General features: G+C 40.8%; 1 protein-coding gene across 1 annotated transcript in view; it reads right to left on the bottom strand.

Moving 5' to 3' along the window:
* The window catches only part of RMDN2 (regulator of microtubule dynamics 2), a 106,395-nt gene that overhangs the window by 28,358 nt on the left and 56,241 nt on the right, over positions 1-21,796 (bottom strand). The window contains exon 6 of the mRNA XM_063443642.1: positions 1,238-1,313. Within this exon, the coding sequence (XP_063299712.1) occupies positions 1,238-1,313 (76 nt within the window). The remainder of the gene's footprint in view (positions 1-1,237; positions 1,314-21,796) is intronic.

The raw sequence follows: 21,796 nt of genomic DNA, 5'->3' as shown, positions 1-21,796 counted from the left end.
TTAGATGGCAGTGAGATGACAGACTTGGAATATTTGGGGGAAAATGGCAGACTTGGGATTATTGCAATGTCACAATCACACACAATTATTTAAAAGAACACTATAGCATTGGGAATACAAACTGCCCCTATCCCTATAGTGTCCTTTCTCTGCCTCCTGGTGTATAAAACGTACCTTTTTCCAGCATGGAGATCCCTTGGCTCTTGGTCGGTTCTCCTTCTCCAGTGACGTCACGCTAACTCTGTAAGAATGCAGGAACTGGCTCTAGTGGCTGTCTGGAAGACAGCCACAATAGGCTGTCTTAACCCAGCAATCTTACAGGGTTAGGGTAACAATGGCATTTCACCCAGACCACTTTATTGAAGTGGTCTGAGTGCCTATAGTGTAACTTTAATACATGTATTTTAAATTAATAGACTTGGAGATATTAACCCCTTAAGGACACATGACATGTGTGACATGTCATGATTCCCTTTTATTCCAGAAGTTTGGTCCTTAAGGGGTTAAAGTGCACAAAGTGTTAAATATATCATATCTCTATATTTCTATTTATATATCTATATCTGTGTATCACTATTAATCTATGAACATATATAGATAGAGGTCAGGATGCCCAATCACGCTGCAGGAAAGAGAGGTTATCCACAGGGCCTCTCCCTCCGAGCCGGAGGTGTAACGACTGGGTCCAGCATTATGGAGGACGCAGGCTGCTGTAGTCCTGCGCTACTAAATTGCGCTGCCCCCCCCCCAAAACATCATATGTTACGTAAATGTGCGTGCGGTGTCAGGTTTTCACCACGCACACACACATTTCGGGGTCATTGGACATATTTTGACCAATAAGCAAGGTTTTTAATTTGGTTATGCGAAAGCACATATTTATTTTTTTATTATTATGTTTTTTGATCTTGGCTTGTTCTGACTATCCGTATTTCTGGTATGCATGACCCTTTAGCTTTGTCTTCTCTTTTATGCTCCTGTCTGTGTCCCGAACTTCGGTTTGTTTCTGATTATTCTTTCTACGTTAGATCCCACCATTCTAAGGCCCGGTAATCTATTCTACGTTTAGACTTAATCCTGAGTGTTGGACCACAGCCCCATCCGGACAATAGCAAGATAGATGCTATATAATTTTACATTAATTATTTCTCACTAAATGCCAAAACTAGTAAAACAAGAAAGAAAAAGTAGAGCAAAATTTAAATATTTTCTTTCTATATTATCACTAATAACTTACCTTGAAGAGATAGCCATTCTTTATTTTATTCTGCACATTATCATACTCAGACATGTATCCACACATGATAGCAAACCTGTAAATACATATATAAAAACAGACTCAATTTTGGAAATAAATGTAGATTTACCAGTAAAAAATCACAAATCATTTAAGTGTGTTTTCATAACACGTTTCATATTATTCTCTGCATTTTGTGAATATAGGTCTCAATACAGTTTGACTTTTAATATTAGCAGCTATAAGCTCACAACCTCTGCACAGGAAGAAATTAAGTTAAAAGTTTATATATGACTTGTGAATACATGTGTTCTCAATAGTCCTGATTGTCTTCCTTGTAGAATTATGTAGGATTAAAAGTAACTAGGAAAGCTACAATTTCTGGGGAAATTGTGTGAAGTGTTCTTGCCTCCACCAGTAGTCTACAACTGGAGTGGGTGGAGTAACTGTTATTATTTATTTATATAGCACATTTAACCCCTTAAGACCGCAAGACGTACCATGCCGTCCTTATTTGGGCGTGTCACGGTTCTCACCGCAACATCCAGACGGCCAGACGAGGTCACTCCAGAAGTGCCCGATGAGGGACTTGAACCTGGGTACTCTGCAATCCTGGACCTGCTCTCTTGTCTCTGAGCCACTACACAGCTCTAGAAATTGCCTGAAGTTAATCTTGCCTTGTATCCAGCACTGGGGGCTGGACGTTATTCTGTGGCTGCTTCAACATTCTCAGCACACCTGTGGCTAATCACTAATCAGCCAGGTATAAGACACTGCCTCTCCCTGAGGGCAGTGTCAGTTCATTGACTCTGGTTCAAGTATTGCTGTTTCATGTTCCAGTGTGCTCCTGACCTTGGATTGTTATTTCGTTGTACCCTGACTTCTGGCATCCTCTGACCTCGGCTCTCTACTCGCTCATCCTGATTTCTGGCACCCACTGACCTCTGGCTTACCCACGACTATTCTCCTGGTTTATCCGTTTCTGTACTGCGTCTTGGAGCATTAACCTGCACAGCCCCCGTGCACAGACTCACAGGCCAGGTGAGTTCTTACCTGACCACCTTGGTCTGTGTTTAATTGCAAGGGTGAGCATATATCTGCGCTACAGACTCCCAATAAAGGTAAGCCGTTACAGAATGAACTGACCATTTATGGAGTCCGCAGAGATATGTAAAATGCTCCCCTCCCTTGCTCAGCAAGTGTCCAGCCTGACCCAGACTGTTTTGGAGCTGCAGCAAGAAGTTTTATTTCTTAAAGGCACAGTACGCCCAGTCCCAGAACCTGCTTTTCCAGAGCCGTTTGTTGTGATGCCTGACAGATTTGATGGTTCCCGTTCCTCCTATACAGCATTCAGACTGGATTGTGAACTCCTTTTTGCCCTTAAGCCTAGAACCTACGCCACTGACCCTATCAAAGTCCTCTCTGCTATAAACCTGTGTACCGGGCGGATTAAGGTGTGGGCACACCAGAAGCTGCAGGAACAAAGCACTGTCTTGGACAGCTGGGAGTCATTCATGACTGCAATGGACTCTCAGTGCGTTACCTCCAGGAAAGCTACCCCCAAGCCTGCTCCTTATACCTGCAAATCTCGGTTACCAAAAGAAAAGGACTCCTACCAAGTCCCCATCATGTTGCAGCATAAACCCACCTTCAGGGACCCGCCTTGTGACCCTGTTTATACTCAAGCTAGCCATGAAACTCCACTGGACATGGAGGAACCCATGGAAATTGGATTTACCAGAACTAGATTGCCTCCTAAGGAAAAAGACCGCAGGAGAGCCCATGGCCTATGCCTATACTGTGGGAAAAGAGGGCATTTCATCTCTCTCTGCCCAACTCGTCCACCTAGGCCAAGATCACTTTTGTCTGGTACCATATGGACTTATCCTGTCATCCCGGCAAGACAGCCTGGAAACTGCCAGCCCTGTCCCCGTTCTGTGACACAAAAGGGTACCCAAACTACTACAGTCAATGTTACCAGTGTCCCTCAAGAACCTGCAACCAGTACCCCTGAGGAATCTCCACCTCCTGCTCCAGAAACATCTGTACCTCCTCTTAATGACACTTCTGTTCAAGCAAGCACTATCACCACTTCCTGCCTTGCCAAAAAAGTTCTACCACCTGACTGCACGTATGCCTCAAATGGCACTGTTGTATGCAAACGGGATCTAGAAGTATTCGGAAAAGCACTGAAAGCTGCGAATGCCTCCCCAGTGAGAACTACTAGAGCAAGGGCTACGGTAGGTGCTGTGTTTCCCTCTGATCTGGAAGAAGGCCGTACGTTTGGCATGGATGCCTATGGTAGAACGTACCTCCTGCCAGATGACGTATTCAATCTATCAGAGGAGGAAGGTAATGATGAACTACCAAATCACGCCCGGAGGGCGTTCTTGAGGGAGGGGTACTGTCACGGTTCTCACCGCAACATCCAGACGGCCAGACGAGGTCACTCCAGAAGTGCCCGATGAGGGACTTGAACCTGGGTACTCTGCAATCCTGGACCTGCTCTCTTGTCTCTGAGCCACTACACAGCTCTAGAAATTGCCTGAAGTTAATCTTGCCTTGTATCCAGCACTGGGGGCTGGACGTTATTCTGTGGCTGCTTCAACATTCTCAGCACACCTGTGGCTAATCACTAATCAGCCAGGTATAAGACACTGCCTCTCCCTGAGGGCAGTGTCAGTTCATTGACTCTGGTTCAAGTATTGCTGTTTCATGTTCCAGTGTGCTCCTGACCTTGGATTGTTATTTCGTTGTACCCTGACTTCTGGCATCCTCTGACCTCGGCTCTCTACTCGCTCATCCTGATTTCTGGCACCCACTGACCTCTGGCTTACCCACGACTATTCTCCTGGTTTATCCGTTTCTGTACTGCGTCTTGGAGCATTAACCTGCACAGCCCCCGTGCACAGACTCACAGGCCAGGTGAGTTCTTACCTGACCACCTTGGTCTGTGTTTAATTGCACGGGTGAGCATATATCTGCGCTACAGACTCCCAATAAAGGTAAGCCGTTACAGGGCGGCTCTAAACGCCGCAGGACGGCATGGTACGTCCTGGGCGGTCTTACCCCCCACGTGGCCGGCGGAACATGGCCGCTGCAGATCGCGGTCGGGGGGCATGCCTGGCCCCCCAGGCAGAACCCCTGTGCCTGGGGACCGCGGTCTGCAGCTTCCGATCGCAGTGACAGGCTGTCACTGCGATCGGTATTTACCATGTGTCAGCCGATTTTAAAATCGGCTGACACATGGAGCCGGCCGCATTTTCACTCTGCAGATCGCGGTCGGGGGACATGCCTGGCCCCCCAGGCAGTCCCCCGGCGGTCAGTGACCGCGATCTGCAGAGTATGATCGCAGGGAGAGGCTGTCTCTGCGATCTGAATGCAGAGACAGCCTCTCCCTGCGATCAGAGTTACTATGTGTCAGCCTATTGGCTGACCCATAGTAACTGCAGGCAGGATCCCCCTGCAGATCGCGGTGGGGGGCATGCCTGGCCACCCAGGCACTCCCCCTGTGGCCAATTACCGCGATCTGCAGGAGGTGATCACAGTGACAGGCAGTCACTGTGATCACTGATCCTGTGTGTCAGCCAGTGATGTAAAATCACTGGCTGACACTGTCTCTGCCCCTCTCCTCCCCTCTTAACCCCTTAAAGTAAAAAAATAAATAAAATTAAAGTTAAAAATAAAATACACTTACATCATTTATATATATAATCTATATATATATATATATATATATATATATATATATACGCACACATTTACACATACACTAAGTGTATTTTAATATTTATATATATATAATTATATATATATATATATATATATATATTAATATCAAAATACACGTAGAAGGATATTGATTAAATATATACATAATTATAATTATATATATATATATTATAATAAAAAATATGTAAATACGTAAAAAAAAAAAAAAAATAATTAAAAAAATATATATGTGTGTAATTTCGTTCTAACTGTATTTTGATATTAATATATATATATATATATATATATATATCAAAATACACGTAGAACGAAATAATATATATATATGTATATACCCAAGTATATACGTATACATCACTATATGTATAACTATATATAAATAAAAAATAATAGTAAAAAAATGATATACATATATATACATATATATATATATATACAAACACACGTGTATATATAATAATTTTACATATATATTTATGTAATAATTTTACATAATTAGGTCCTTTTATTAATTACAATTTGCAGGACCTGCCTAACAACCCAGGCCGAAAGTATAGGGAATTTAATTTGCTAGCACTATATTTAACCCTATAAACTTTCCAAGACACTATAAAACCTGACGCGTTTCGGCGTTACAGCCTTCTTCAGAAGCGGTGATTCTGCTCTTCTCCATTCCGTTGTTTTTAAATCTAAAGTTTTGGCGCCGTTTTTCCCTCCGGTAAAGTACTTCCGCATTCGTCATTGGTACTCGACAGACCTGTTCGGCGCATTTGTTTGGCATCCTTGCGCCATGACGTCGGGTCGTGATAGTAATCCCAGGGGTTGCCGGCGGCCATCTTTAAAAGTCCGTTTGCAATACTGTTTGCCAGGACTGTTCATTCTAAAGTTCTTTTGGCATTAAAATTCAATACTGTGACATATCTTTACACCAATATTCACATAAACACTAGATTAAATAGGAGACTTCCCTCTATACAAATAAATAAGATGGTTAAATTACACAAATAAAACTCATCTATAATACAAATTCAGCTTATAATGGATATACCCCAATCCTCCTAACAGGGACAAAAAAAAAGGGAGGGAGAGGGGGGGGAGGAAAAATTCAGAAAAAAGAGAGACATATTAAATAAAATAACATTAATATATTTAAAAAATATATTAATTATAAACATTAAATACACGAGTTAATTTCAAAGTCGGCATTTAAGCCATTGGGTATCAGGGTATCTACATTAAAAATCCACCTCATCTCGCTTTTACTGAGGAGTTTTTCTATATCACCTCCTCTCCAGTGGGTTTTAACTCCTTCTATTCCTATAAATTCTATTCCACTGGCATTGCCACCATGGGCTTCCAAAAAATGTTTGGATACACTGTGTTGAAGAAATTTTCGATTAATATTATAAATGTGTTCCCTAATACGGATTTTCAAAGCTCTTGACGTTTTTCCAATATATTGGTATCCGCAGGGACACGTAACCATATATATAATATTTTTAGAATTGCATGTTAAAAATGATTTTATCTTATATTCTTGTTTATTAGTGAATGAGGTGAATTTCATAATGTTCTTATTTTTATTTGTTCTTAAAGTGCACCCTCTACATGACATGCAATAATAAAAACCATTTTCCCTTTTAAAAAACATTGACATTGGGTTATTATTACTATTTTCTTTGTCTAAAAAACTCGTAGTTAAAACCTGTTTAAAGTTTTTCGCCCCTCTATATATAATCCTAGGTTTATTACCTAAATATCGACAAATTTCTTTATCTTCTTCTAAAATATGCCAATTCTTATGTATTATTTTCCGTATAGAATTGCTATTTGAACTAAAATTAAAAACTAAAGGTATTTCTTCATTTTCCTCCATATTTTCCTTATTTTTATGTTTTCCTTTCAACATATTAATCCTTGGTTCTTCTTCTATTTGTGCACATATTGTTTTCAGGGAATCATAGTTATAGCCTTTTTCTACAAATTGGTCGATTAAAATTTTAGATTGGCATTTAAATTGATCCAGGTCTGTACAGTTCCGTCTCAATCTTAAAAACTGGCCTTTCGGTATGTTGGTAAGCCACGGTTTAAAATGACAACTTTTAAGATCAATAAAACTATTTACATCTACTGTTTTAAAAAAAGTTCTGCTTTTGATTAGATCATTTTCTACATAGATGCATAGATCTAGAAAGTTGATTTGGCTTGGGCTAATTTCATAAGTTAATTTAATATTCCAATCGTTCTCATTAAGGCTATTTAAAAAGTTTGAAAGTGATTCTTCTGATCCCTTCCACACTATAAAAATATCATCAATATATCTTTTGTAGAGGACCAGACTCGCCCCGATATTCGATCTTGAGAATACCTCCAATTCTTCCCAATATGCCATAAAAAGATTTGCATAACTCGGGGCGAATCTGGTCCCCATTGCTGTTCCTTTAATCTGTAGATAAAATTTATTCTCGAACCAAAAGAAATTGTTTAAAAGGATCATTTTAATACCTTCCATTAAAAATTCTATTTGTTCTAATTTTAAAATCGTATCTTTCTTTAAAAAATGTTCTGTAGCCTCACACCCTTTCTCATGGTTAATAATGGTGTAGAGGCTACTCACATCGCACGTTACCATAAGAAAATCTTTTTCCCATTTAAAATCATTAAGAATTTGTAATAAAGTCATAGTATCTTTTAAATATGAGGGACGTTTTTTTACAGAATCCTGTAAAAATTGATCTAAAAACTGGGAAAGGGGGGATAAAAGGGAGCCAATTCCAGAAACGATTGGTCTACCCGGAGGGTTGTGCATATCTTTATGGACCTTCGGTAGTACATATAAAACAGGAATTCGTGGGAATCTGAGGTTTAAAAAATCAAACTCTTTCTTATTGAGTATTCCCCGTTCCAAACCTTGATTTAAAAAGATACTCAATTTTTGTTTCATATCCTCCATTGGGTTATTTCTTAATTCAACATATGTTTCTAAATCCGATAATTGTCTGTATATTTCTTTTAAATAGTTGTCTCTCTGCCAGATGACAACACCCCCCCCCTTATCCGCAGGTTTAATAACAATGGAGGAATCTTCTTTTAGATCTTGTAAGGCTAATCTTTCCAATTTCGTCAGATTCTTGCAGGAATCTCTAACTGGTTTAACCTTCCTCAAATCTTTTATACATAATTTCTCAAAAATTTTTATTGCATCTGACTTTAGATAACTTGGAAAGAAATTAGATTTATTTTTAAGGGTTGTATGTTTAAATTCCTGATTCTCCATATTTACAGTATTTGTACCATTGTTTGGAAATTTATCAAAAAATTTCTTTAAACATAACTTGCGTGAAAACCTGTTTATATCTAAAAACACTTCAAATTTATCTGTGTCACAACTGGGGACAAATTTAAAACCTCTATTTAAAACTTCTTTATGTGTCTCATTTAAAATTTTATCGGAAAGGTTAAAAATTCTTATGTCTCTTAATTTCTCCTCATTTCTTCCTCCTTCCTCCTCTTTTCCCCCCTTCTGTATTCTATTTCTTCTTCTTGTCTTACTCTTTTTGTCGGGGTCTGTGTTTTTAATCTCCCTCCAGGTCTGATCATTGTTTGTCCTAAAAAAGGATCCTCCCCATCAAAATGTTCCAATTGTTTAAATCTATTTGTTAGGGTGATCTCTCTTTTTGGAGAAGAGAAAATTTTGGATTTTTGATCGTACTGTGTGGATTTAAAGCTATTTCTCCTATATTTGTTAATTTTGGGTTTAACTTTAATCCATTCTTCTTTTTTATCATACTTCCTTTGATTAGCTACCACAGGGGATTGGTTTATGGAATATTTTCTCCCATTATTTTTCAATTTGGGTTCAAATTTATGTTTGCTAGACTGCATTTTGGCCTTAAAATTTTCCCTTTTCATATTTTCTTTTTTAAAACCTTTATTTTCCCCCCTGGGTCTTACTTTCCCTTCGGAATAGTCTTCCTGATCCCTTTTAAACTTTCTTTTTTTAGTTTCTATAACTTTTCTTTCTATATTTTTGATATTTTCAGTGATTTTCGTTAGTAAAACTTTGAATTCTTCCATCTCCATGAAAGGTTCAAGTTTTTTCTGAATATCTTTAATTTCTTCATCTAATTGATGTAAGTTCAGGGTACGTTGATCTATAATAATTCCCATCATGTGTTTACCAAAAGATTCCAATGCATTATCCCAAATATTCATAAATACATTGTTATCCTGGTCAGATGTGGGAGATTTATAAAATCTTAAGCCTCTTGGTGTTATTTGCAAGGCAACATATTTTTCAAGGGTATACACTTCCCATTTAAATTTCATTTCTTTGATCAGAAGACGTTCAAGCTGGAAACAAATCGAGTCCAGGTCATTACTGATCAAAAGGGATGATTTTTCTGTACTTCCCTCAATTAACCCAAATTTTTGGTCCATACCTTTATGCCAACTATTACGTAGTTTAGAGATTGACATAATGGGTTTGTCACTTTTCCACAACTAGAGTGATGAGAAACAAGTATCATACAATAAAAACAAGGTGTTGGAAAAAGTGAAAATCTGGTGCTGCTATCACCTATGTGCACCACTCAACACATATACAAATAAAGCAAAGTGAAATATAAACAGGTGAGAGCACTCTAAAATATTTAAAAGGTTTTTACCAATACTTCATAGGACTTATTCCTGAAAATGAGATAAAAAGACCATAGGGTAATACAGTTTTACTGTATTACCCTATGGTCTTTTTATCTCATTTTCAGGAATAAGTCCTATGAAGTATTGGTAAAAACCTTTTAAATATTTTAGAGTGCTCTCACCTGTTTATATTTCACTTTGCTTTATTTGTATATGTGTTGAGTGGTGCACATAGGTGATAGCAGCACCAGATTTTCACTTTTTCCAACACCTTGTTTTTATTGTATGATACTTGTTTCTCATCACTCTAGTTGTGGAAAAGTGACAAACCCATTATGTCAATCTCTAAACTACGTAATAGTTGGCATAAAGGTATGGACCAAAAATTTGGGTTAATTGAGGGAAGTACAGAAAAATCATCCCTTTTGATCAGTAATGACCTGGACTCGATTTGTTTCCAGCTTGAACGTCTTCTGATCAAAGAAATGAAATTTAAATGGGAAGTGTATACCCTTGAAAAATATGTTGCCTTGCAAATAACACCAAGAGGCTTAAGATTTTATAAATCTCCCACATCTGACCAGGATAACAATGTATTTATGAATATTTGGGATAATGCATTGGAATCTTTTGGTAAACACATGATGGGAATTATTATAGATCAACGTACCCTGAACTTACATCAATTAGATGAAGAAATTAAAGATATTCAGAAAAAACTTGAACCTTTCATGGAGATGGAAGAATTCAAAGTTTTACTAACGAAAATCACTGAAAATATCAAAAATATAGAAAGAAAAGTTATAGAAACTAAAAAAAGAAAGTTTAAAAGGGATCAGGAAGACTATTCCGAAGGGAAAGTAAGACCCAGGGGGGAAAATAAAGGTTTTAAAAAAGAAAATATGAAAAGGGAAAATTTTAAGGCCAAAATGCAGTCTAGCAAACATAAATTTGAACCCAAATTGAAAAATAATGGGAGAAAATATTCCATAAACCAATCCCCTGTGGTAGCTAATCAAAGGAAGTATGATAAAAAAGAAGAATGGATTAAAGTTAAACCCAAAATTAACAAATATAGGAGAAATAGCTTTAAATCCACACAGTACGATCAAAAATCCAAAATTTTCTCTTCTCCAAAAAGAGAGATCACCCTAACAAATAGATTTAAACAATTGGAACATTTTGATGGGGAGGATCCTTTTTTAGGACAAACAATGATCAGACCTGGAGGGAGATTAAAAACACAGACCCCGACAAAAAGAGTAAGACAAGAAGAAGAAATAGAATACAGAAGGGGGGAAAAGAGGAGGAAGGAGGAAGAAATGAGGAGAAATTAAGAGACATAAGAATTTTTAACCTTTCCGATAAAATTTTAAATGAGACACATAAAGAAGTTTTAAATAGAGGTTTTAAATTTGTCCCCAGTTGTGACACAGATAAATTTGAAGTGTTTTTAGATATAAACAGGTTTTCACGCAAGTTATGTTTAAAGAAATTTTTTGATAAATTTCCAAACAATGGTACAAATACTGTAAATATGGAGAATCAGGAATTTAAACATACAACCCTTAAAAATAAATCTAATTTCTTTCCAAGTTATCTAAAGTCAGATGCAATAAAAATTTTTGAGAAATTATGTATAAAAGATTTGAGGAAGGTTAAACCAGTTAGAGATTCCTGCAAGAATCTGACGAAATTGGAAAGATTAGCCTTACAAGATCTAAAAGAAGATTCCTCCATTGTTATTAAACCTGCGGATAAGGGGGGGGGTGTTGTCATCTGGCAGAGAGACAACTATTTAAAAGAAATATACAGACAATTATCGGATTTAGAAACATATGTTGAATTAAGAAATAACCCAATGGAGGATATGAAACAAAAATTGAGTATCTTTTTAAATCAAGGTTTGGAACGGGGAATACTCAATAAGAAAGAGTTTGATTTTTTAAACCTCAGATTCCCACGAATTCCTGTTTTATATGTACTACCGAAGGTCCATAAAGATATGCACAACCCTCCGGGTAGACCAATCGTTTCTGGAATTGGCTCCCTTTTATCCCCCCTTTCCCAGTTTTTAGATCAATTTTTACAGGATTCTGTAAAAAAACGTCCCTCATATTTAAAAGATACTATGACTTTATTACAAATTCTTAATGATTTTAAATGGGAAAAAGATTTTCTTATGGTAACGTGCGATGTGAGTAGCCTCTACACCATTATTAACCATGAGAAAGGGTGTGAGGCTACAGAACATTTTTTAAAGAAAGATACGATTTTAAAATTAGAACAAATAGAATTTTTAATGGAAGGTATTAAAATGATCCTTTTAAACAATTTCTTTTGGTTCGAGAATAAATTTTATCTACAGATTAAAGGAACAGCAATGGGGACCAGATTCGCCCCGAGTTATGCAAATCTTTTTATGGCATATTGGGAAGAATTGGAGGTATTCTCAAGATCGAATATCGGGGCGAGTCTGGTCCTCTACAAAAGATATATTGATGATATTTTTATAGTGTGGAAGGGATCAGAAGAATCACTTTCAAACTTTTTAAATAGCCTTAATGAGAACGATTGGAATATTAAATTAACTTATGAAATTAGCCCAAGCCAAATCAACTTTCTAGATCTATGCATCTATGTAGAAAATGATCTAATCAAAAGCAGAACTTTTTTTAAAACAGTAGATGTAAATAGTTTTATTGATCTTAAAAGTTGTCATTTTAAACCGTGGCTTACCAACATACCGAAAGGCCAGTTTTTAAGATTGAGACGGAACTGTACAGACCTGGATCAATTTAAATGCCAATCTAAAATTTTAATCGACCAATTTGTAGAAAAAGGCTATAACTATGATTCCCTGAAAACAATATGTGCACAAATAGAAGAAGAACCAAGGATTAATATGTTGAAAGGAAAACATAAAAATAAGGAAAATATGGAGGAAAATGAAGAAATACCTTTAGTTTTTAATTTTAGTTCAAATAGCAATTCTATACGGAAAATAATACATAAGAATTGGCATATTTTAGAAGAAGATAAAGAAATTTGTCGATATTTAGGTAATAAACCTAGGATTATATATAGAGGGGCGAAAAACTTTAAACAGGTTTTAACTACGAGTTTTTTAGACAAAGAAAATAGTAATAATAACCCAATGTCAATGTTTTTTAAAAGGGAAAATGGTTTTTATTATTGCATGTCATGTAGAGGGTGCACTTTAAGAACAAATAAAAATAAGAACATTATGAAATTCACCTCATTCACTAATAAACAAGAATATAAGATAAAATCATTTTTAACATGCAATTCTAAAAATATTATATATATGGTTACGTGTCCCTGCGGATACCAATATATTGGAAAAACGTCAAGAGCTTTGAAAATCCGTATTAGGGAACACATTTATAATATTAATCGAAAATTTCTTCAACACAGTGTATCCAAACATTTTTTGGAAGCCCATGGTGGCAATGCCAGTGGAATAGAATTTATAGGAATAGAAGGAGTTAAAACCCACTGGAGAGGAGGTGATATAGAAAAACTCCTCAGTAAAAGCGAGATGAGGTGGATTTTTAATGTAGATACCCTGATACCCAATGGCTTAAATGCCGACTTTGAAATTAACTCGTGTATTTAATGTTTATAATTAATATATTTTTTAAATATATTAATGTTATTTTATTTAATATGTCTCTCTTTTTTCTGAATTTTTCCTCCCCCCCCTCTCCCTCCCTTTTTTTTTTGTCCCTGTTAGGAGGATTGGGGTATATCCATTATAAGCTGAATTTGTATTATAGATGAGTTTTATTTGTGTAATTTAACCATCTTATTTATTTGTATAGAGGGAAGTCTCCTATTTAATCTAGTGTTTATGTGAATATTGGTGTAAAGATATGTCACAGTATTGAATTTTAATGCCAAAAGAACTTTAGAATGAACAGTCCTGGCAAACAGTATTGCAAACGGACTTTTAAAGATGGCCGCCGGCAACCCCTGGGATTACTATCACGACCCGACGTCATGGCGCAAGGATGCCAAACAAATGCGCCGAACAGGTCTGTCGAGTACCAATGACGAATGCGGAAGTACTTTACCGGAGGGAAAAACGGCGCCAAAACTTTAGATTTAAAAACAACGGAATGGAGAAGAGCAGAATCACCGCTTCTGAAGAAGGCTGTAACGCCGAAACGCGTCAGGTGGCGATATTTTTGGTGGACTCATCTTGTTTTTAGAGAATTTGTTATTTGTGTGCAATAAAGTAACCTTAAAGTGATCCTGCATCCTGGGTCTTTTGGAGTGGTTTCCGTGTGGCACTAAAGGAAGTATCCCGAATTCTGAACAGATATCCACCAATACAGATGCTCTTCTCTGCTGTTTAGTCTGAGTCAGCTTTTAAGTGACTCAGACAAATGTGAGTTTGACCAATAAGAGGTGTTTTAATATTAGTGTTTTACTGTATTACCCTATGGTCTTTTTATCTCATTTTCAGGAATAAGTCCTATGAAGTATTGGTAAAAACCTTTTAAATATTTTAGAGTGCTCTCACCTGTTTATATTTCACTTTGCTTTATTTGTATATGTGTTGAGTGGTGCACATAGGTGATAGCAGCACCAGATTTTCACTTTTTCCAACACCTTGTTTTTATTGTATGATACTATAAAACCTGTACATGGGGGGTACTGTTTTACTCGGGAGACATCGCTAAATACAAATATTTGTGTTTCAAAACCGTAAAATTTATTACAACAATGATATCGTCAGGGAAAGTGAAATTTATTGCATTTTTCGCACACAAACGGCACTTACACTGACGATATTTTTGCTGTCATACTTTTTGCTGTTTTGAAACACAAATATTTGTGTTCAGCAAAGTCTCCTGAGTATAACAGTACCCCTCATGTACAGGTTTTAGGGTGTTTTCAAAAGTTACAGAGTCAAATATAAGGCTTGCGTTTCAGTTTTTTCACAATGAAATTCGCCAGATTGGTTACGTTGGCTTTGAGACCGTATAGTAGCCCAGAAATAAGAATTACCTCCATAATGGCATACCATTTGCAAAAGTAGACAACCCAAGGTATTGCAAATGGGGTATGTTCAGTCTTTTTTAGTAGCCACTTAGTCACAAACACTGGCCAAAATTGGCTTTCAAATTAGTTTTTTGCATTTTTCACACACAAACAAATATTAACGTTAACTTTGGCTAGTGTTTGTGACCAAGTGGCTACTAAAAAAGACTGGACATACCCCATTTGCAATACCTTGGGTTGTCTACTTTTGCAAATGGTATGCCATAATGGGGGTAATTTTCATTCCTGGGCTACCATACAGTCTCAAAGGCAACGTAACCAAACTGGCAAATTTCAATGTGAAAAAACTGAAAAGTGTAACATGCTATATTTGACCCTGTAACTTCCCAAAACACCATAAAACCTGTACATAGGGGGTACTGTTTTACACGTGAGACAGAAATATGTGTATTTTATTGCAGTAAAAGCAAACAGTATTATGACATTCACAGTTAGAATGTCACATAGAACTAAGAAAATTTAAAAAAATCATATTTTCTTTTTTTTTTTATAAATTCTTTATTTTGGAAGATTTTTTGTTTTATGGGGTGGGGGTACAGAAAAGAAAATGGGAGGTTCAAGGTTTAAAATACACATTGCACATAACAAACGAGTATTTTTAACAGTATGCGAACAAAGCAAACCAATATATCATTTCGGTGTACATTCTTATCAGCTTTGTGTATTTTGATAGGGTTTCAAGGGTACAGAATGGAAGCGGGGGGGTAAGAGATTGGTTAGGGAAAAGTATATGCTATACAGTTTGTTTACATATAGGCATTTCGTTGGTTTATACATATGGACAGTAGCTCTGTTTTGTTCGTTGTCGGCTATTTTGTCCAAGTGAATGTTCAAGTCTCTTGTAGTGTGACTTGTTCTAGTGGTCTGGGTAGCGTATTTGAGACTGAGGGGTTCAGTTTATGTTATGGTTTCTTGGGGGTTTTGTTGTGCCCCTCGTGTTTGCTTATAGAGGTGATCGGGTCGGTTCGTTGGGGTTCGGGCTCCCCTCGTGTGAGGGGGGGGTCGGGGTGGGTGATTATTCGTGTCGTTCTGGTCCATGTCAGATGTTCTTCGTGCTTTAAGTAGTTCGTTGGCTGTCGTAGGACGTCGGTTTGAGTGCAGGTCGGGTGACTTTTTGGTGTTGTATGTAGTGTGGTGTGGAGTGCGAATCTCTGGTGTGTCGGTGTTCAGTTGAGCATTGGTAGGTGTTCGTGTGTGCCCTAGGTGTCCAATGTGGAGCTGTCTCCTAGTTATGTGGGTCCTTTATCCTTGGGTTGGCATTTGGTTTCGGTCCGCGCAGCGGCTTGGACTGTGGGGGGGTATGGGGGGGTGTGTGGATGGTCTTCAGGTTCAGGGGAGGGGATGGGAGGGATAGGGTTATGGTCTTAGGGTGTGTGTGGTTATTGGGTTTGTGAGGTGTTGTGTTATGTTAGTGTTGGTTGTTGGCTAGGTCGTTAATGGGAATGCATAGAACCACGGGTCCCATATTTTTTTGAAATTTTTAGTTGTGTCGTGGATCAGTGCGGACAATTCGTCCATTTTAATTGTGTCCTTTATTTTTCTCTTCACTGTGTCCAGTGTGGGTGTGTCTGGGCTACCCCATTTTTCGGCGATGGCTCTTCTGGTGGCGAGTGCGATTTTGGCTATCAGTTTGTTGTGGGACCTTGGTGTGTTGGCCATGGGTTTGGATAGGAGCCATATCCATGGGTCATGTGGGATGTCAGTGTGGAGGATCTGTGAGACCATTATTTCTATTTGGTTCCATACTTGTGTGGTATGGACACAGTCCCACCACATGTGTATGTAAGTGCCTCTGTGTCCGCAGTCTTTCCAGCATAGGTCAGTGCTTGACCTGCCCATCTGTTTAAGTTTTAGAGGGGTGACGTACCATCTTAATAACGTCTTGTACGCTTGTTCCTTGTGATTTACACATATGGATATGGAGGCTGTGGCCTCCCATATGTTTGCCCAGTCTGATGGGTCCTCGGCCTGCCCTATATCCCTCTCCCAAGCCGACACGTATGTGAGTGCGCCGTCCTTAACGTTTTGGATTATGTGGGTGTATAGCTGGGAGATTTGTCCTTTATGCGTTGGGTTTTGTAGGCAGTGTTTCTCAAAGGGCGTGAGTGGTTTTGTGCCGGCCTGTGTAATTGTTGGTGTTTCTAGGAAGCTTCTGAGTTGTAGGTGGCGGAACATGTCAAAGGTGCGGAATGGTGTGGTTTGTGGAAGGTCTGCGAATGGTATCGGTTGTCGGTTTCTGTAGAAGTGGTGTAGTCGTGTGAGGTCGTTTTCTTCGAAGCGGGCGAAGTCTTTCGGTGTCATGCCGGGTGGGAAGTGTGTGTTGCGAAGTATCGGCGTCAGTGGTGAGGGTTGCGAAGTCAAGCCGCTTTTTGGGGTTACTTTGTCCCATATTTTGATTGTGTTGAGGATTGCAGGTGATGTTTGGGGTAGGTGGGGTCTGGCTGTTCTGGGGAGCCAAATATACAGTGAGGGGAAGTCTCTACCAAAGATATCGTGCTCTAGGTCTACCCATCGCTTGGTACCGCTGGGGGCGTGCCAGTGTTGTGCTTGTGTTAGCTGGGCTGCCTGATAATAATGGATGAGATGTGGGAGGCCTAGACCCCCTGCTTTGTTGGGGACGTATAGGGTCTGTCTTTTAATCCTGGTACGTCTGTTGGCCCAGATGAATTTATCGATGGTAGTTTGTAGTTGTTTAAAATCTGCGTGATTGATTGGGATTGGTAGGGTTTGGAATAAGTATAAAAGTCTTGGTAGGACGTTCATCTTAATCGATGTTAGCCTGCCCAGCCATGATATCGGCATGTTTTGCCATTTGTCTATGTCTTGTTTGATTTTTTGGATCGTGGGGGTGTAGTTTAGTTCATAGCTGCGGGAGAGGTCCGTTGGTATGGCAATACCTAGGTATTTGATATATGTGGGCGTGAAGTCAAAGGGGCAAGTTAGGCGTATGGCTGTTTTAGTGGGGGTGTCTAAATGGATGGCCAGGACTTCGGTCTTGTCGAATCTGCATATGCAGCCGTTTTATATTCCTCCTCGCGAATTTTCAGTCCTTGTATGCTTTCGTCTGATCTGAGTGATTGCAGGAGTGGTTCTAGGGAGAGCGCGAAGAGGAGTGGGGATAGGGGGCATCCCTGACGTGTGCCGTTATATATTGTGAAGGAAGGGGGGTGCGTTAATGGTAGTAGGAGATGGGCTTGCGGGGTGGCGTATAATACTTGTAGAGCGGTTATGAATGTTTGTGGGAATCCGAATTTGAGTAGGGTAGCGAATAGGAAGGGCCATAACAGTCTGTCGAAGGCTTTTTCTGCGTCAAGTGATAGAAAGAGGGTTGGTATGTGTCTAGTCTGTGCCGTCCATATGAGGTCGTACGTCCGTCTCGTGTTGTCGCTGGCCTGTCGTGCCGGTATGAAGCCTACTTGGTCTGGATGTATTAGTTTGGGTATGAGGGGGTTCAGTCGGTCGGCGAGGATTTTGGTAAACAGTTTTATGTCAACGTTGAGGAGGGAGATCGGTCGGTAGTGTCCTGGTTCTAAATGAGATTTGTTGGGTTTTGGGAGGAGGCAGATGTTGGCTTGTAGCATGTCTTTTGGTAGGGGGTCGCCGTTTAATATAGCATTGTACAGGTTGCATAGGTGTGGGATCAGGGTGGGGGCGTACGTTTTGTAGTAGAGCCCGGTGAATCCGTCCGGGCCCGGGCTCTTGTTGGGTTTCAGGGCTTTTATGGCCCTTGCAATTTCAACTGTTAATATGGGGTTGGCCAGCGATTGTGCTGTTTCTCCGTTAAGGGTGGGTAATGTTACGTGGTTGAGGTAGCGTTCTGTGAGTGTTTCGATAGGTGTTGGGTTGTGGCGTGCTTCCGGTGAGTGGTCGTATAGAGCCTCGTAGTATTTTTGGAAGACGCTGGCGATTTCGTTTGGGGCCTCTGTGACTGACCCGTCTGGGGTGCGTATCTTGTGTATCTGTTTGTTTTCGGATCTCTGTTTGAGTTTTCGTGCGAGTAGGGTGTCGGCTTTGTTGGCTTTATCATAAAAGAGTTGCTTTGACCATAGCAAGGCTTTTGTGGAGTCTTTTGCCATATGTGTTTTGATGTCTATTTGGCATTTTTTAATTTGTTCGGTTAGCTCCTGCGTTGGGTCGATTTTGTGTTTTGCTTCGAGGGTTCTGAGGGTTTTGAGTGCGCTTTCTAGATGTGCAATCTGTTGTTTTTTGTGGATCGTCGCCTGGTTTATTAGGACTCCCCTGATTACTGCCTTATGGGCTGCCCAAAGTGTCCCTTCCGAAGTGTCCGCGTCTGTGTTTAATTGAAAGTATTCTGTGAGGGCTCTGTCTACCTCTTGTCTGATTCGTGGGTTGTGCAGCAGGTGGGGATTTAGTCTCCAAGACCATGGTCTGACTGTGCATGGCAAGCTGATTGTGAGCGTTATTTCTGCGTGGTCAGACCATGTAATGGGACCTATGGATGTGGTGTGGACTTGCGGTGCTAGTGCTGGGGAGATGAGGAAGAGATCGATACGGGAGTATGAGTGGTGTGGGTGTGAAAAGAAGGTGTAGTCCAGGGATGTTGGGTGTTGTGATCTCCAGGCGTCTAGTAGGTGGGTGCGTGAGATGAATGATGAGAGCAGTTTGTCGGCTTTGGCCGTTGGTTGTTTGTGTTGGGTGTGCGTGCGCGTGCGGTGTCTGTCTACTGAGGGTGATGGGGTGGCGTTGAAGTCCCCTCCAAGTATGGAGTGGTGGGAAGGAAAAAGGGCTAAGTGCGCTTGTAACGTTTGCCAGAATGTGCTAGAGGGTACGTTTGGGGCATATACGGAGGTGAAGGCGTACGAGTGTGTGCCTATTTTGCCTGTGACTGTGAGGTATCGGCCTTGTGGGTCTGCTATTGTGCGTTGGATGGCGAGTGGGCACGATTTTCGTATGACGATATAGCTACTCCGTTATGTTTGTCGTGAGGGGAGCTGGCAAAATGATTGATTCGGTAATGTCGGCTTAGGAGAGGGAACTGTTTGGCTTCGGTGTAGTGCGTCTCCTGGAGGAGGAGGACGTCCGCCTTAGATCTGTTTGCCCATCTCATAAGTTGGTGACGTTTGGCCGGGTTGTTTAGCCCTTTGCAATTTATTGATAGGCAGGTCAGTGTGGCTGGCATGCTGGGAGTCGCTGCGTTGTGTTTGTTGTGTGTTTTGTCTGGTTTCTGTTGTGTGCGTTATGGGTGCGTGCGTGGTCCTTGGTAAACTGGGGGGGGCGAGAGTTCGGGGGGGGGAATTGGTGAGGGGTGGCGGTATGGGGGGGGGGGTGTGTGGGTGTCGGGTGTCCCGGGTGGGACTGAGACTAGGGGGTTTGTTGGGTCCTGGTCTTACTATCGGGTTGCCAGGCGTCGTGTGGGCGGTTGGGTTTGCGCGGGTGGGTATTTGTTGGTTGTGTGCTATGGAGGGTTCGGGTGTGCTTGTAGTGGCTTAGTGGTCGGGTGGTTCCGGTGGTGTATGGTTGGTTGGGGTTTTGAGGTAGGAGGTGGGTCGGTACTTCGCCTCTCCCTCTCTGTCCCCGGGTTTTTTGTATTGGCTCCGATGGTGCATCTCGAGTAAGATGGTTTAAGTGGGGGTGTCTAATGTTCCAGTGTTTTGTCTTGTTTTGCGTGAGCGTGGGTATGTCGGGGGTTCAGCTGTTCGGTGTGTGTGTTATTAAGTTGTGGGTGGCTGATGTTTGTCTAGTGGGTGGTGAGGCTGTGAGGGTGTTTTTCATGTTTATGGTGTGTGTGGTTCTGTCCCCTGTTGGGTGTGATTGTGGTTCCTTGGTTGCGTGTGCTTATCGCGGTGTCTTGGGAAGGTGATGTAGGGGTTGATGTTTGTTTGGTGATATGGTGGCTATAGTGCATGGGTCTGAATACTTGCAGGTTCCAGTGGGTGCAAGGTATGTAATTGTTTGCTTGTCATTGAGTGGGTAGTCTTGGTTGCTCAGGCAAGGCTTGCGGTCTCATCTCAGCGGTTCGGGAGTCTGGTGTGGTTTTGCTGAGGGGCAGGGGTGCGTGTGGGGGCGGGGTGTACAGTCTTAGTTGCATGTCTCTAATTGTCTGTTAGTCAGGATATAGTGTCCCTGTGGGGTTGGTGGTATGCTTGTTGATTTCAGGGGGTTAGATGTATAAACATAGGCGGAGCGGTGCCATGTTGTCTGAGGGGTAATGGGTGGTGTGTCATCCGGTGGGGTGCTGTATATAGCTAACTGGTATTGCCCCCATGTGCAGAGTAACTCAAAACAGTCCTATGTGTACTGTACATAATATAAACAGTAGATTATGTTGTACGTTTGCGAACATAAATATATACATAAGAAGTGCTTCAGGGTGAGACAAATTTTACAAAACAGACATAACGTTTTTGGAGTAGCCTCCGCGTGTGGGAACCTACGATTCCCCTTAGGTGCTCTGTGATCGTGTCAGATCGGTTCGATCCGGTTAGGAGGCCTTGCAAATTCTGTGGGCCTCTATCGTATGTACTTCCCCCCCCCCCAAACCCGTTTACTGCTAGAGGGAGATAAAGGGAGAAGGGTGGCAGGGGCTGAGGGAGAGGAGCTGGCCATTGACTCCGGTTTGTGGTCTTGGTGTACCTCGATTCTTAGTGTGCCGGGTTGGGTTGCGTATGGGTCGGTCTGCTAGAGTTGGTCTTAAGGGGACCAGGGGGGCCCTCAGCCCTCTGCTTTAAGTGCTGGGAGTGGGGAGGAGAGACCGTCCGGTGGCACCGGTGTGTGGCCTTAATGTGATTCGTTACTCGAGGTGCTGGGTTGGGTTGCGCAGGGGTTGGGTTGATGAAATTGGGCTTAAGGAGACCGGGGAAGTCTTTTTCTTAGCCTCGCGGCCTGTTATGACCCGGGGCGAGTGGTTAGTGCGGTTGGGAGGCCTCCTCACTTCCCGGTCAGGGTTTGGGGTTTGTGGGATTTATACATTGCCCCCTGCGCTCGTGAGTTTTACTGTACGTTTGGGTCTAGCAGGTTTGGGCCTTGTGGGGAGCAGGTATAGAGCCCTAAGGTGCCAAGGTCTGGCGGTTGACTACAACATTTGTGATAAACCATAATAACAATCAAAAACATTAACTGGGGTGTAACCTGTCG

The sequence above is a fragment of the Pelobates fuscus genome, chromosome 2, assembly GCF_036172605.1.
Source record: "Pelobates fuscus isolate aPelFus1 chromosome 2, aPelFus1.pri, whole genome shotgun sequence".
Taxonomy (NCBI): Eukaryota; Metazoa; Chordata; class Amphibia; order Anura; family Pelobatidae; genus Pelobates; species Pelobates fuscus.
This window is presented reverse-complemented; position numbering and strand designations above follow the sequence as displayed.